Source organism: Scomber japonicus, chromosome 13 (assembly GCF_027409825.1).
Source record: "Scomber japonicus isolate fScoJap1 chromosome 13, fScoJap1.pri, whole genome shotgun sequence".
Taxonomy (NCBI): Eukaryota; Metazoa; Chordata; class Actinopteri; order Scombriformes; family Scombridae; genus Scomber; species Scomber japonicus.
In genome coordinates, this window is record NC_070590.1 from 5,894,325 (window position 1) to 5,911,429 (window position 17,105).

At 39.1% G+C, this 17,105-nt stretch overlaps 1 protein-coding gene across 1 annotated transcript in view; it reads left to right on the forward strand.

Moving 5' to 3' along the window:
- cadm1a (cell adhesion molecule 1a) overlaps positions 1-17,105 on the forward strand; it is a 450,697-nt gene that overhangs the window by 413,194 nt on the left and 20,398 nt on the right. The window contains exon 10 of the mRNA XM_053331275.1: positions 1,180-1,212. Within this exon, the coding sequence (XP_053187250.1) occupies positions 1,180-1,212 (33 nt within the window). The remainder of the gene's footprint in view (positions 1-1,179; positions 1,213-17,105) is intronic.

Consider the following 17,105-nt stretch of genomic DNA (forward strand, 5'->3'; position numbering starts at 1 on the left):
AGGGTATGCATTAGGGCGTGGCTACGTCCTGATTGACAGGTTGATTGACCAATGTCCTCGAGATCCAGCCCTCACAACCAATCGCAACCTTGCCTGCTCCGCCCATGGCCCCACCTCATGCCCATATAAGTAGAATCCGTGTTTTTATTTTTCCCAGCATGCACCTGAAATTTTCAAGATGGCGCTGCCTAGAGTCGAAACTATTGGCTTCCGAGCAGCAGTCAAATTTTGTTGTTGAAACATATTAATGTATACTTAATAACGTTTATAGTTGATGTAAATGTAAGGAAATAAATAGTTGTATACACTGGTGAATTCATTGTTTTACAGTAAAATAAACCCATTGTCCCCTATATGAGGAATTTTCGTACTTTTCAGGCCCTACTCATCCCAAATATCTAGGAGAACTTAAAAATGCATACCAAACAAAAGCTCAGGTCTCAAGAGTTTAAATCAATTTTAGTGCTTTTTGCAGTGTTGAAAAGGCTGACACTCTGATCCAGACATGCTTCAATACAACAATTAACACTCACTCAGTCATCAAACCATGTTGGTGAGTATCTCATCTGTACCAAGTCATCCTCAAACACTGAATGGTGTAACTTCACAAAAAGTTTCCTTGATTTGCTGCCATGCAAAACATTCCCTCTGTAAATGGATGGCAAAGTCTTCTCCGAGCCATGGAGTGTTACATTAGGACAGCTGCACAATTATTTCCTCTTGATAGTCTAGTCTGTGTTTTCTCCACACCGCAGCTGCCTACAGCACATGATAATAGTCTTTTCCATATCTCCTCAAGCAGTAGCCACACTCCCCTCTGAGTGCAACGTCCAGTGTGTACAGTAAATATGTATTTGTGTGTGTGTGTGTGTGTGTGTGTGTGTGTGTGTGTGTGTGTGTGAGAGAGAGAGTGAGAGAAAGAGAGAGAGAGGGAGGGAGAAAGAGCTCATGTTTATCTCTGCACTGCCTTTGGTTCCCTTTGATTTCCCTTAAGCTTTATGTCTTTTGTCATGTTCTGGTCTTCTGAATGCTTGCTTATGGGTGTCATTTGTTTTCTCCCCCTGCCCCGCTCCCTCACTCCCCCCCTGCCTCCTCCCCCATTTCTTCTTTATTTGCATGCTGTTCCTCCTGTTCCACACCTCCCTCCACAACTGCCATGTCCTCTCCTTGTGTGCTCAGACACCACGCCCAGCACTGAACCTGCAGCTCATGGTTGGTATCTTTACTTTCCTCTTTATGTCTGTTTTTTTTTTTTCTTTTTAACTTGTGTCCTGCCTCTGCAGCATGCCTACTTTAACTGTTGCACAGTAGACTTTATTGTGCCAAGCTGCCCACCCTGGAGATGTCAGCTGTGCCTGGTTACAGTCGTTCATTGATTTCACGGACTTGCCTTTTGAGCACAGTGCACCTGCCAAGTAACAGTCAGGCCACATTTTATTTTATTCTTCCAATAATTACACCACAAAGATGTTTATTTCACTTACTGTCTTTGCGTAGGCCAGGCATAGCATAAACACCCTGACCATGATATGCTTGTGGTTTCTTCATTATCTCCACTGGAATTGCATTCGTGAAATGCTTGCACCAACTAACCAATTACACTGTTTCCCTGAAGGTGCCACGGAGGAATAAAACCCGCTCTTAGGCCGAGACTGATTATATCGCCAGCATGAGATGATGTTTTGTGGAGGCAAAATTAGACCTCATTTACTCATTTTCATTAATGTGAATGAAGATGATACACATCATTATTTTGTGGCTGCAGTTTCATAATTTGTGTGAACAAATTCATGAGTGTGTGGTCACAAGCCCTCTATTAAGCATCTGCTCAGTTTTGCGCCATCAGTAAAAATTCAAACTGACTTCACTCACTCTCCCTGATGAACAAATTAGGGGCCTTCAGGGCAAAAATGAGCCGTGGGCCCCTATTAACCCCCTGTTTCTGCTAATTTAATTAAACACAAAGTTATTTGGGAAAATTGCTTTGTGTAAAATGTCAAACAGGTAGATGAGAAGAACAAACAAATCAAATGACCCACCATGGATTCGGTACCTTCACAGTCCCTGGGGCCCCAGATCCGCAGGGTAAATGCACACTGTGTGGTTGTTAGACCAGCCTTGGCTGCTAGATTTGGTTACATTTCCATTATTTCATTGTTTTTGTTGTTGTTTCTTTTCACTGCCCAGGGGCTCAGATACACCCAGACTATTGCTGAGGGGTGTCAGGTGGAAATAACTTTCTAAAAAGGAAAAAAAACACAGCAGAAAAAAGTAACATTATTCTCCAATTAAATTTGCAACTTCAGCTTGAATCCTTTAGTGAGGAATCGAATTAAATTTACAACCAGAATCCAATATTTAGGCTGGTTTTTTATCATTATCTTCCTAAAAAAGTAATTTGGTTTAAAACAAACCCATCTGTACGCCTCATTATTATATTTTACTGTATTAAAAGTGTGATATATAAGTTGATACATCAAGCCATATTGTAAAGATTAGCTGATTGACAGGCAAAGTCTTTTTTCATCGTTCTATTACTCATGCAAGTGTTATTAAACACTGTTTTGAATGTCTAGACTGTGAATGTTGCATGCTGTGACAGCAGGCTCTGTTAGAAGAGAGCAGAATAATACATCAGTAAGTAAATAAACAAATTGCACTTATACGCAAGAATTTTTTAAATGAGCAATAATTTTAAAAAATTGTAGCCTCAGTAAATAGGTATTAAGTTCAACTGCCAGGGAAAATGGTATATTGGTAGATTTCCCATTCAAAGTTGCATCACCACCATACTTACAATGCAGTGGGTTTTATTCAACTTCACATTTAATTCCAAATACCTTTTATAGTGAATGTAATTACTTGTTCAGTGTTACTGATTGGTTTGAAACTGAGTTTGAAGCAACGTGTTACATAAGCTGACACAATAGGGAGGAAAGCCACGTTTAAACACTTAGTAAGTTCATCTTGACACATAACATGGGGTTTAGGCCTATTTCAAATGTATGCATGAATTAACTTGATTAATGATGTCATCAATTTAAGTCGGCATGTTTAATACATCACGGTGATCTTGGTGGGACATGAGGTGAGGTTGAAGTGCTTCCTGACTCCGTCTGTTAGACAGACACGCCTGCAGCAGTAGTGAAGTGGTTTCCTCCCTGTAAATGATGTTGGCAGCTTATATTGGCCGGGCCACAGATGCTTTACTCTCCTTTTTGTGAGATGTGTTTTCCACATTTATGAGTTTGGTTGTTCCAGATGTTATATCTCAGCGTATAATTGTTCTTTAAAGAGGATGTATTACGCTCATTTAGTGCTCTATATTTCTATTTTTGGACACAGTTTTTTAAAAAAGCCTTATTTATCTTGTACTGTGTAGGAGTTAATCTACTTTTATTCATAATTACCTCAAAATAATAAGAACAAAACCTCCTTTAAGGGAAATCTATAATGCCTGGAGGAAACATGAATTGATCAATTTAATCAATCAGTCTCATAAAACCATAAATGATTGTGAAAACAGTGACCTCTGTCTGTTATGCTCAACAACAACCTCTTAAACTAGAGGAAGACATTTATTCATAGCTAAATGTCTTAATGATCCATGATGAAGCAAAGCAAAAAAAAAGGCCTTTAAATTGAAATAATTTAGAAATAGTTAATCAAAGTATTTGAGTTGAGGCTAATGTATATTTGGGTGTCTATTATCAGGAATTAATGGCTGACTGGGAGACCATTAGTGTCTCGTAATGTACACCTCCAAGGGCATTATCCTGATTATATCACGGTCAATTGCCAAAGAATCCTATATTGTATATTTTATGCGTTTTGCAATTAAAATCTAAAGTTTTTCACAAGCTGTAACACCTGAGAGTTTGACTAAAACCTGGAACAATAATTACCATTACAGTATATAAGGTTCTCATGCAATGGAAATGCTGTTCACTACTCCAGTTAATAGGAAGAACCTTAAATACGACTTGGCAAAGGGAGATATTTCTAGTCCGCCTAGCTCATCGATGAGCCAGAAAGCTAATGTTATGCTTGCATGATTCAAAGTCAATAACATTGCACGGGGCCTGACAAATAGTAAATATGTATGTTTCATAAACAAATGATAAACTGAAATATTAATAACAACAAGGAACGGGTGGGGACACACAAAAGCAGGCAGGCAGGCTGGGAGCCGACTGGTTGGATAACACAAGGAGTGGGGCTAATAAGACTGATGCAGGGCAGGTGTGCACGTTAACGCAGAAGGGGAAACACAGAGCAAACTAAAAACCAAAAAACCCCAGAAAACACCATATAACCACGAATAAAGCATCTCTTAGATAACATGAACACAACTAAAGTAATTGCACAATGAGCACACAGCAAAATAAACATCAGCACATATTGCTGTTGAAAAAAGAAGAAATAATCAGTCTGGCAGAGTGGATTGCACATTAAGGCTGCATGAAACAACATAAATTGAACTAAAAGACAGCTGCAGCTCTGAATAACATAAGTGTTATTCTTCACTTGAGCACTTACTTCCAACGAAAGTCAATATAGAAATCAAGAATTGCTCAAGTGTTTCTTAAATATAATCTGTAACCCTCTCTCTTATGTGTCATTCTTCCCACTTAGCCCAATATTAAACAGACAGAATAGCCTGAGGGCCTCTGGTGGACTGATGGAGGGACCGAAGTATAACATAGTGATTCCTATCTTCTGATTTGAGATGGAAAACTAAGAGTCACTACGGCTGAATAAATGTCAAATTGATAAGATAATAAAGCATTGTATAAATAGACCAATTATTGAACATTCACTTTAACGCCCAGCTCATTATATTTAGTCATTCAACCTTCATTGATTTAACTTCTAAAACATTCTTGACTATAGTCTATAATGAAATGAAAGTTAAAGCAATAATTATGTGACTGAAACTTAACATCATTAACCATTATGTCCTCACTTATTGTCTGATGTGTCTATCCAAATGCAGTATAGCTAATAGTTGTATTAAATGCAACAGGTTAAATAGCAGTTAGGTTACCTCATGTGTGTAACTCATTTTAAAATAGCAGATTTTTTACTGTGAAGAATTTAAACGAAATGAAATGTTCATCCACTGTTTTAGATTGAAGATTGAACTTTGACAATCACGATATTCCTCCAGTCAGCCCAACAAGATATGGAGAAGTTATTTATTTCTATTATTTAAAATATTAGAAATAATTCAGGGAGGAATAGTACAAGCAAAAACAGACACAGAAGCACTGTAATGTTAGCGGAGCGGTGAACTCCTACAAGAACGGCTAACAAAAAGTCCTTTAGTTACACTCCTCAAATTTAAGAATACAAATTATATGATATTAAAACGTTTAGGAAAACATTGATCTATTTGTTTCTTTTGTCTTAAAGATATCTTCAGCACTGTCCATCATAAATTACATTCAGTGCCATCATTCAAGACCAATGAAAGATATAGTGTAGTGTGCTCTTTAAGTAGCGTGGAGCGGGATGTCAGATCACCCACCTACAGTACAGTACGTACTATACTCTACATTTTTAAGAGTTTTAATCATATTAAAGGTGCCATTACCTGACCAAAACCAAGAAAGACCTGATCCTAAACAAGTATTCAGAACCTAAAATAGCTGATTTTTCTGCACCACAGACCTCCTTTGTTGTCTAAAGCCTATTAAAAACACAGCGATGAGCCACACTGTGCACTGAGTGACATGTTCCTTCATTATCATGAACATGGCTATTAAGTGTCTGCCTTGTGAGCAATGGGAGGTCTACATTTATTTTCATGCTTTCCTTTTGTATCAGAGAGATGAAAACAGCAGAAGAGGAGGAAGCGAAGAAACTGACTACAAAACTGTGAAAAGCAGCTGCAAATAGAGATGAGTTCTGTGCATTTAGTGCATCTTGGAGTAATTTAAATAATGTGGGTATATACGCTACATGCATATGCTGCTCTTTTGTGCTTCCAGGAATTAGCCCTTAGCTCTATTATTAGCCTAGCTACAGTAAAAGCTGCATTATTTGGTGACGCCCTGTGACAAATAAGTGTTAATTTGAAGGTGAACAGTCTTATTCTGCTAATAACACAATGAATGATTTAAATTACACTAACATATCAGGCAAAGATGATCCTGAGTCAAATTTGGAGTGACAGCTGATGGCCGAGTTTATCCGATCTTGCAGTACAATATCTACTACAGCGTTATTGAACTTGTTATGGCTATTTTTAGACCACAATCTCACTCTCTCTTCTTTTAAGGTTAGAGAAAGGTCTTCAGAGATGCAAACTCCTCACCTACGGGACTTGTGTAGATCGATGTTATACAAGCAGCATCTCAGTGGAGGGAGGAGAGAGAGAGAGAGAGAGAGAGAGAGAGAGAGAGAGAGAGAGAGAGAGAGTTACATGAAGTTAGCAGTATAGCTGTTAAAAGTAGCAGTACAGTGTGTGTGTGTGTGTGTGTGTGTGTGTGTGTGTGTGTGTGTGTGTGTGTGTGTGTGTGTGTGTGTGTGTGTGTGTGTGTGTGTGTGTGTGTGTGTGTTACTGTACTGTATGTTATTATTCAGTGATATAACTCCTCAAGATGAAAAGCCAAGCTTTCATGTCTTGCATGCAGCTTATTGATTCAAATAAAAGGGGGTCAGCTCTGAATATATGGTCTGGATGCTGAAGCAGGAAAAGTTATAGATGCAGAACCGGGTAATTTTTGCCTTCAAATTACACCATATTGATGCGTTACTATGGATACATGTTCAGTCCTGAGTCAGCTTTTGGCCGGGTGTACTGGTAATAGCTTTCATAGTATTATTTTAAATTTAATGTTTGCATTTATGTAACTTGTCATATGTATTCATGCATATAGACTAGATGTTTACTATTATTAGCTTATTATGAGTTTTAACAATGCCATGTCTGATAGTAGGGAGTGGTAACAAAGGAGTTGCTATAAGCTGATTTCCAGCATAGTTTTTTTATCTTGCTGATCTTGTTTTTGACTCCATCTATTGTTTCCTTTAATGTGTTTTTCCCCATTATGGCTGTTAGAATTCATTTTCAGGCGGTCTCAAATATACTTGAAATTAACAAGAAATGAGCAAGACTCTGGACTCTGGACCCTGGACCAACCTATTTGTGGCAGGTTTTCTCTCCTTTTTTAACTTCTTACCTGTTGCATCTTAAGTCTTAGTTTAAAACAGAAAAAAAAATGTTAACTGAAATTTAACTGAAACAATAATCTTAACCAAATTAGCCTATTTTTGTTGTCTAAATTTTAACCACAAAAAAGGGAATTAAGACAAATCCCGGTCTCTGGTGTCAAAATGATGTGCTTTGTAGCTCTGTGTTCATTTTTAAAAATGTTGCTTGTTAACATAATCGAGGCATTGATTATGATGCAACATAATTCAGTAAACAATTTAGTAATATATAAATATAAGCTCTAAGAGGCAGGGTTGATTTCAGTGTTGTATAGTACCTGAAATAGTCATAGTGGCTTCTCTGGGTGTCACTCTGAGACATTTTACACTTGTATAAAGCTAAAAATATATATATGAGTAAAACCAATTCAGTAAGCCAATGAATCCTCTAGGATATTTCACTTTGTGCACCAAGAGCGTTGAAGTGTAAATGTAAATAATAAATAATTTGGATGACAACGGGGCAATCTCCGAAATGTTAATTCATGTTTGTGTTTCCCTTTCCCCTGCCCAGTGTGTGACACCAAGTCAGAGACCATTAGAAAAGCATTACCACTGACCGCCTGTCTCCCCATGCCCTCTAAAATGTTGTTGCCATGACGATGCCCCGCTTGTCGTGACTGAAAAAAAAAAAGCTGAGACACTAAAGAGCTGGAAGGCTCTTCCAAAGATTGTCCATTTCCTTCTAAAATAGGCCAGGTACAGGGAAAGAGGTGTGGAGAGCAGAAAGGGAACAAATTAAACATGCAGTAGAGAAAAGAAGAGGATCTGAGATGAGCTGCCAGTTGACTGGAGGAGTGGGTGTTGAAACGTTTTGTTCTTATAAGTTAAGATTTTGCTCTGAAGCTGAAATGAGAAAAAAAAAAACCCTCAGAAACTGTAAAAATCAGACATGATGACTGATTTTATTTTAAATGTGTAACATCATAGCACTTCTGGCTCTTTAAAGATCTCAAGGGTACCAAAGTCGTTTTAACTTGTGAGAACTGCAGAGTTAAACAAAACCTACGGAAAATAATTCAATAAATGCTCAAACAACAGAATAGCAGAGTTGATGTGAGTTAAAGCTGTATCAACTCATGATTAAGGACGGAACAAATTTGATTAAAAGCCTTATTTAACACAGTTATGACACAAAATATTTGGATTAAAACTGTCTTTAGAGCAAAAACAGATCCTTAAACAACACTTGGGAACATGCCATCTGTATTATTGTGGGGGATTCAAATTTGGGATTCAAATTGCTCACAGTTTAGTCAGTAGCTATTATTAAAGTCTGTGTAAAGTAAGAATAAATATGTGTTCTGAGTTTGACATACCACAGAAAAGTGTGTTGTTAACCACCCTGCCAAATTTGAATGATTAAAAAAATCGCCCAATTTAAGTAATTAGGCTTCAAAGCTGTGTAAAGCTCCCAAACGCTGTGGGAGTGCCCGCCGAGTCCGCTGAAACCCCGCCCCCTACCAAGTGTCACCTGTCAATCAAAGTCTGAGAGCTTTCTGCTGCTAACTCAGCGGCTAGCTCGGCAGCTAACTGTAGACTGTAGTAGTAGTAGTGTGCTGAATGTATTTATATCTCTACAGCAGCAGGGGCGGGTTTATGCTAATCACTAAATCCTGAACACAGAAATCTTGAAACACAGTTTGTGAAGCCTAGCTCCACAATTCAAATCTAAATGGTTGAAATGCTTTTTACACCTTTTTTAAAAATACATTTATGACCTATTTAATATGTTTAGAAGAAAATGTCTGAATTCACTTTACATGGTCTTTAAAGCTACATAATTTGGCCACTAGGGGGCTCACACTTTCACAACAACTAAAATAACAGGTTTGATATTTTATGGCCTTGGCCATTGTGTTTGCAAATTCCTGACACTCTCCATCTAGCTCGTATTTTAGTCTCCATTATCTGAGAGCATTATGACCAAAACAAAACAGTAAATTTGCAGACATAGAAAAAACACAATGAACTGAAAGATGCTCTGCAGAGATGAAGGAAACTGCAGTTTGATTCATCAGTATTTGTGATCCCTCACACATTAAACAGTTACGTGATTTTATGGAAATCATAAAACCTATGGAATTTATTTAACCCTCCTGTTGTCCTCGAGTCAAGGAAGGAAGGAAGGGAGGAAGAAGGAAGGAAAGGAGGAAAGAATGAAGGAAGGATGGAAGGAAGGAAGAAAGAAGGAAAGGAGGAAGGAAGGAAGGAAAGCTGGAAGGAAGGAAGGATAGAAAGGAGGAAGGAAGGAAGGGAAGGAGGAATGAAGGAAAGGAGGAAGGAAAGGAGGAAGGAAGGAAGGAAGGTAGCAGGGAGGAACGGAAGGAAAGAAGGAAGGAAGGTAGCAGGGAGGAACGGAAGGAAAGAAGGAAGGAAGGAAAGGAAGGACGGAGGAAAGAAGGAAGGAGGGAGGAAGGACAGTCGGAAGAAAGGGAGGAACAGTCAAAACAGACAGGGTCAATTTGACCCGGGAGGACGACACAAAGGTTAAACAATTGTACAGAAAATATCATAAAAAAGTAAAATATTATGTTGACAGAAACATTGACAGACTTCTTTTGGTGACTAATAACAAAACTATGAAATAATGTTGGTTCATTTTGGACTTAAAACCTCTGCATTCCTAAAAATTCTCGGTATGGCCCTGGCTTCAATCATAAAATGGCATTATATCATTACAAATGCCAATCAAAGTGAGTCCCAATACCATACTCTATACTTTAAAGTATTTACTTGTGTTAACATCAATCCCACTTTTCAAAAAAGGTAGCAGGTAAAAATGGTTTGACAATGATTTATTACTGCTTTTGTGTTTCTGAGCAGGAGCCATCATACCATTGTGCATTATTTCTGCCACTTTTGCCCGCAGCTGCTAATATAACTCTACCATTTCAGTTGTGCATCCCATTGAGAGACAATAGCACACATCAACACCACACTCAATAATCAGGGCTTTGCTTTGTTGAGGATTTTCTTTTGTAGTCATGTAACCTGCGTGAGGCAAATCAACTCTCTCCAAGTAGCTTGTTTTTTAAAAAATGCACAAAAGTGGTCCAGAGTTTAGAGCCAGCATTTTGATGTTGGATGTTGAAGCAGCGTTTGCTCTCCTCCTCATCTCACTTCCATCTCCTCACTCTTAATGAAAGGGCATGTTGGTGGAAGATGTCAGTTGCTTTAGCTGATGGCTAGCTGCACTGACTAATTTCCCATCCGGAGAGGTGAGCACGTCTAAAAAGGACACACCTGCCAACACGGCTGTCAGCAAGCGTGTGAAAGAAGTGGGATAATTGAGAGAGAGATCTCATAGTGGAGTGGAATATGGTGGTATAATGGCCACTTTGCTCACAGTGGGATTGTGGCAGGTGAAGGACAGGACTTCTCTTTTTAATCCAAGGACTAAACTGTCACATTTGGATGTCATTAAAAAAGACAAGGCATTCATTAAATGACAAGGACACAATGTGCCAAATTACCATCCGGTATTGACATGCAACAAATGTAGTGATTGTTTCTTCAGACTTTGATTACTGCTTTATGGGGCAGCCAACCTTGAAAAGTATTTTGTTTTTTAAGATATTTGGGGGGTGAGGAAGGGAGCAGGGGGGCACTTTTACCTTCATTTAATAGTTTAAAACACAGAGAGAGACAGAAAGCATTGGTAAAGAGACGAGTTAGAGATGGAGCATTGCAGTTATGTGGTGTGCGTTCAACCAGCAGGCTACCAGGGCACCTTGAGAGGTTTATGACTTTTGTGCATTGATATGTGGTACCTGTGCTTTACCAGGCAGGGGGAGTTCTGGTCCTCTGAAATGAGGCCAACGCGGAAGTAACTTAGAACTGCATTCTAGCAAAAGGCCACCAGGGGGCGACCGTCTCTATACATCAATGGAGAATTCACCAACATCTCACTTGATTTCTAACCTCAGTAAACATTTTCAAAATGTGTTTATGGTCCCAATCGCTAGTTTAAAGCCTTCTTCAATGCAGTATGATGTTCATTTGTGAAATTTTGGCCTCCCTGATTTTATATTTGACGATAAAGCAGGGTATGCATTAGGGTGTGGCTACGTCATGATTGACAGGTTGATTGACCAATGTCACCTTGAGAGGTTTATGACTTTTGTGCGAGCTCTACATTTGGCATTTGTGCATTGATATGTGGTACCTGTGCTGAGTATAGAGACATGATTAGGAAAGGCATGTGTTTGAACATTTTAGCCAAAGTCCACATGGTGTCCTTTTGACTTTGGGACTTTATAAACAGTAGTGCAGTGATCATGGGTTGACTGACTATCAAAGGCACAGATGGCACTGCTGACTTTACTGACGGTACGGTACATATTGGTAGGTTCAAGGGACGCAGCAGCATGTTTTTGGCAGCTGCAGTTCTAGTTTGATGATTGTGTGCACTTACTGGTACAATTTTTGAACGTCCAGTCAGTCAATTTATTTTATGTTTAATTTAGGAAAAATGTTGCACACAAAAGAATTTGTTCGGCACGGTGATGAGATGTTTGAACATTCAATTAAACCCAAATTATAGAATTAGTGTCGGAAAAATTACCCTGCAAGTTTTCAACAGATATGTGGAGTATATTTTGTATCAGTGTCACAGTAGGGTCCCTTCATTTAAGATGTGTGGGTGTGTGCATTGTATCTGCGCACACACAGAAGGATATTGTGTTTATGTGTGAAGCTGGCTTGATCTTGCCTTTGGGGCTCTCTTCAAATGAGGCACATATGCTGCATTAATTAGTTTCAGACTCACAACTGAGCATGACAGGTGACAAACAGGGGTCCCCCTTCCAAAACCTCTTTCTCTTCTCATAAGTCACCTCCTGCAGAAAGTTAAGTGAACCTCTAAGGCTCCATCTGGCTTTCGCATGATGAAATAGACGAGGAAGTAATTAAATAGACAGGTTAATGTAATCGGTGGTGACTTTTTTCTCCTCACCTGTGACATACATCTGATCCTTTTAATCAGCCTGAACAGCAAACATGTTAAGATTTACAGTGGGTTAGTTAAGTGAGTTAATATTTAATTAATGTTTTCATACATTGTTTTGGTAGCTGTTAACCCTCCTGTTGTCCTCGAGTCAAGGAAGGAAGGGAGGAAGGAAGGAAGGAAGGGAGGAAGGAAGATAGGAGGGAGGGAGGAAATAAGGAAGAAGGGAGGGAAGGAGGAAGAAGGAATGAAAGAAAGAAGGGAGGAAGGAAGGAAGGGAGGGAAGGAGGAAGAAGGAATGAAAGAAAGAAGGGAGGAAGGAAGGGAGGAAGGGAGGGAGGAAGATAGGAGGGAGGGAGGAAATAAGGAAGAAGGGAGGGAAGGAAGGAAGGAAGGAAGGGAGGGAGGAAATAAGGAAGAAGGGAGGGAAGGAGGAAGAAGGAATGAAAGGAGGGAGGGAGAAGGAAGGATGGAAAGGAGGGAGGGAGGGAGGAAATAAGGAAGAAGGAAGAAGGAAGGAAGGAATGATGGAAGGGAAGAAGGAAGGAAAGGAGGAAGGAATGGAGGAAGAAGGAAGGAAAGGAGGAAGGAAGGATGGAAGGGAGGAAGACGTAAGGAAAGGAGGAAGGAAGGAAGGGTGGAAAGAAGGAACAGTCAAAACAGACGGGGTCAATTTGACCCTGGAGAACAACAGGAAGGTTAAAGTTCAAAGTTTATATTGTATTGAATCATAAATTATTCAACCTGCTTTCTAGACGCTATATTTAGTAACCTTACTTCTTATTATCACTAGCTCCGTCTGCGCCACATCTCACATTGGTGCAGTTCTGTCGCTGTTTCAATAGCCGCTGGACACTTTTGAGCAGAGGAGCAGCTGTTCTTCAGCAGCCACATTTATAATTTACGTCAGAGTTGTTTTGCCAAAATTCATCTTGTTTTATAAGCAGATTTTAATATGTATTTTACATCTTGTTCATCTGCTCGTGGCTGTCAACTCCTTTGTTGTTTAATTTCCTAATGTCTACTTTTAAATATCAAGTGAAATTATCTCAACAACACAGCTGCTGTCATCAACGTGGATTTTTTATTTGTTTTGTCAGATAATGATGTGATAATAAAATATCTGCAGGCAACATGCAGTGCAGCATCTTGGTAATGACTGCTGGGTAGTATTTAGTATTTATGAACCGTAATCAGATTTCACACTACCTATGACATTTGATGCCAGAGAACAGAAAATGATGTAAATATAAAACAACTATATCTCTGCATTTCGCTGCATTAAAACACAGACTATGTGATAGTGAGACTGAGCGGACATGATGACGTAATGCTTGCTGTAGAGAATGGGTTGGGTTATGCTGTCCAGTTGTTTCTATCTCACACAAGCGATACTGCTCTGTCTCTCTCAGCTCGCTCTGATGTTGTTTTCCTGGATGGAGGGGCAAACTTTAAATGTTGTGTTTACAAGCTACAACTGATAAATCCTGTATAGTAGGTCTTTAACCTTCCTGTCGTCCTCCCGGGTCAAATTGACCCTGTCTGTTTTGACTGTTCCTTCTTTCCACCCTTCCTTCCTTCCTTCCTCCTTTCCTTACTTCTTCCTCCCTTCCATCCATCCTTCATTCCTTCCTTCCTTCCCTCCTTTCCATCCTTCTTCCTCCCTTCCTTCCTGCTTTCCTTACTTCTTCCTCCCTTCCATCCATCCTTCCTTCCACCCTTCCTTCCTTCCCTCCTTTCCTTCCTTCCTTCCTTCCACCCTTCCTTCCTCCCTCCCTGCTTTCTTTCCTTCCTGCCTCCTTTACTTTCTTTCTTCCTTACTCCTTTCCTTCCTTCCTGCCTCCTTCCCTCCCTTCTTCCTTATGTCCTCCCTCCCTCCTACCTTCCTCTCTCCCTTCCTTCCTTTCTGCCTCCTTTCCTCCCTTCTTTCTCCCTTTCTTCCTCCCTTCCTTCTTTGACTCGAGGACAACAGGAGGGTTGAAAGCAGCTAATCTGTTATGATTAGGGAACCGTCGTTTAAAAGAGTAACTACTAGTCTGTTGTCAGCTGTCAGACCAACCAACCAGCGTTCTTCCTTCTGTATCTTTAATAAGATCCCCACTCCTCACTCAAGTGTAAAACCTAAAAAACCTAAAATATGAACACATTGTGCACTATTTTAATTACACATTGAATACCAAACTTATTTTCTCAGCTGTGTATTTCTTCAAATGTGTTTCAGCGTCCTTGCTTCTATCATCAGTGTTTGCATTAGACTACCAGATGGACACAAACCAGTGAGACAATTTCACATTAATCTACACTGTCAATCATCCCCATCTGTTGCCCAGCTCTGCTACCTGCTGAAATTACAACACCTGCACCATCAAAGAAGCCTCTCACCCAACTGCTGTCACATTTCCACTCATGAGTCCTTTTAAACCTGTTTCTGGAAAGATTTAGCATATTATCTTCGCTAAATTGATGCAGAATAACAATAAACATCATTGATGCAAAAAATAATTACATATTGATGGATGTGATGTGTTAGTAATCTGCCCTGGATAAAAAAAATCTATGCAGTTCTGCTAAATGCACCAACAGAAAATCAAGGTACAATTGCTCATGTGGGATTTTAGCTCAGGTTTTACAGAGTAACTGTAATAATTGACTTTATAACTGATTTCATTTTGTTTGTATTGGTTTTCTGAAAGCTCTTTATTTTCGTGAACACACTTACTGTCAAACTTATTAGGATTTGTAAATGATTTGGCATAGCAGGTGTCCAGGTTTGGCTGTAAGATCTAATTTACACCTGGTATTATCATAAGACCTGCAGCTATACATCTGAGGAGAAAATGCACACAAAATACATAGCAATCAAAATGCCATCTGCTCAACCGGGCCACATCTGGATGTGACCTGCACTGCACAGGGACTGGACTTCAGCCAGGTGTAAATGATAACTGTACAATGTGAGCCCATGTTGCTTTAAAAAAAAAAACCAAACAGACATGCCTGTTCTCTGCAGCCAATACAGCAGTAGCACATCAGGAGACTGTTGTGGGATCTATATGATATACAAGACAAAGGTCATGTGACTAAACTAGCTAGCTTGTACTAGTGTTAATAATGATAGTAACATCAGCCTACAATGTTAAAAAACAAAAAACACAGAAAAACTTACATACATGTCACATTTATGAAACATAATGTTAAAAGTGAATGGCTGTTCTTAGATTTTCTGAAATTAGCTTATAATCATATTCTATAATATTCTATGATTCAATGTCCTTTATAACTAAGCTCAACACTTAATTTCGTGTTTTTAAAACCACACCAATAAGTTAATGTCACAATCAAATTTCACAATGAAAAGAAGAAAAGAAGAAACTGTAGAAAAGTGTATGAGTATTGCTCATCAAGCACAAGATGTTCGTCATTTTGATAATTTGGTTGATACCATCTAAGCTCCAAGCAGGCAGACAAAACAGGTGGCAAGCTTCAAATTGGCATTATCGCTCACTTGTTTTAGTTGTACTGTAATGTGGACCATATTGAAATGTTGTGCAAAAGAGAATCCCAAGGCATGTGTCCTGCCTGCTCCATGTTTTAAATGCTCTTATTACAGTACAATTCGCATTTAGGCTCAGTGTTGCCATGACAGCAACTAAGTCTTGCAACTTTCATCTGAGACAGTTGTGCCATTTTTTTTTTGTTAGCTTGGCATCTTGTCAAAGTTGGCACGGACAACAACAAGGCAGGAAAACGGCTAAATTCTGACTACAGCTTGTAGGGAAAACACCTTTTATTCAGTGGTACAGGAGATGGGAAGCTTCCTAGAATAGACATGAAGAGTCATAAAAAAAAAAGTCTGATCTAAGAGGAAATTAAAATTGATTATTAATAGCTAGTGTAAATGAAGCCCCTTCTTTCCCCTTTTTTTCTCTCTAACTCGAGCTTGCAGCTTCAGCCCCAAGATCCCTCAGCAAATGTTGCCTTCCAAGGGTTTGGTCCCTCAATTGTGCCATTTTATTCCCTTATTTTCTTCCCTCAGCGGTGTCTGTTGGCAGAGACAGCTGGAGTAAATGTTTTCCCAGTTTGATTCTACGAAACTACAACCAGGGATTTGTCATTGCAAAAGATATTCGTCTTTGAAGAGTCTATCAATAAACAATACCCAATACCCTTAGTACTTTTCGTGCAAATACAGTATGACAAACCCAGTCTAGGAGATTATCCATTATCACTGGCTTCACTCGGTTTTAGCAGCACTGATATTTCTGTCTAAATGTGAACTATATATGTGACTTTTTTTTCTTTCTTGATGTCATCCATGCATGTAAGATGGTCTGAATTTCCTTTGAGGTGACTTGGATTAGAGGCTGACACCATGCACTCAGCCCCTGCTAAAGGATTTTATTATCACCGCAGGTTCTTGTAAGCGTTTCTAAACCTGACAGAGATTGTTCCACAACACTGCTCCTCAAAGACGGCCGAAAGAGCATGACAACGCAGGCATACAGGGACTGTGATAACAAAGAAAATGTTCTAGGCATTTATCTTACATAAAGGCAGAGTCCTTTTTGTTTAGTTTTTTTATTGTTTTTTTTCTCTTGACACTGTAGTATTTATTGACTATAGCAGTCACGGGTCTGTGCAACAAAGGTCAAATGATGCCTTTGATTTACTTTTGAATTACTTACAGTAAATGTAATGTCCACACTCTTTTAGACACATATGATGCCCAAACATCACAGTTACTCTTATTTAAGTAGCTGTATCATATGAAATCTCACTTATATCCATCCTCTTGAGACATTATGACACTTTTTATGCTCCTTTGTTTACTCTACTGGAAGCCTTTTTGTCTTTATGAGCAACAGTAACAAAAAAACAGTTTTCAGAGTAGCCATAGAAAGTGTCTGCACGTCCATGCAAAAAATAATGATGCTGGAAG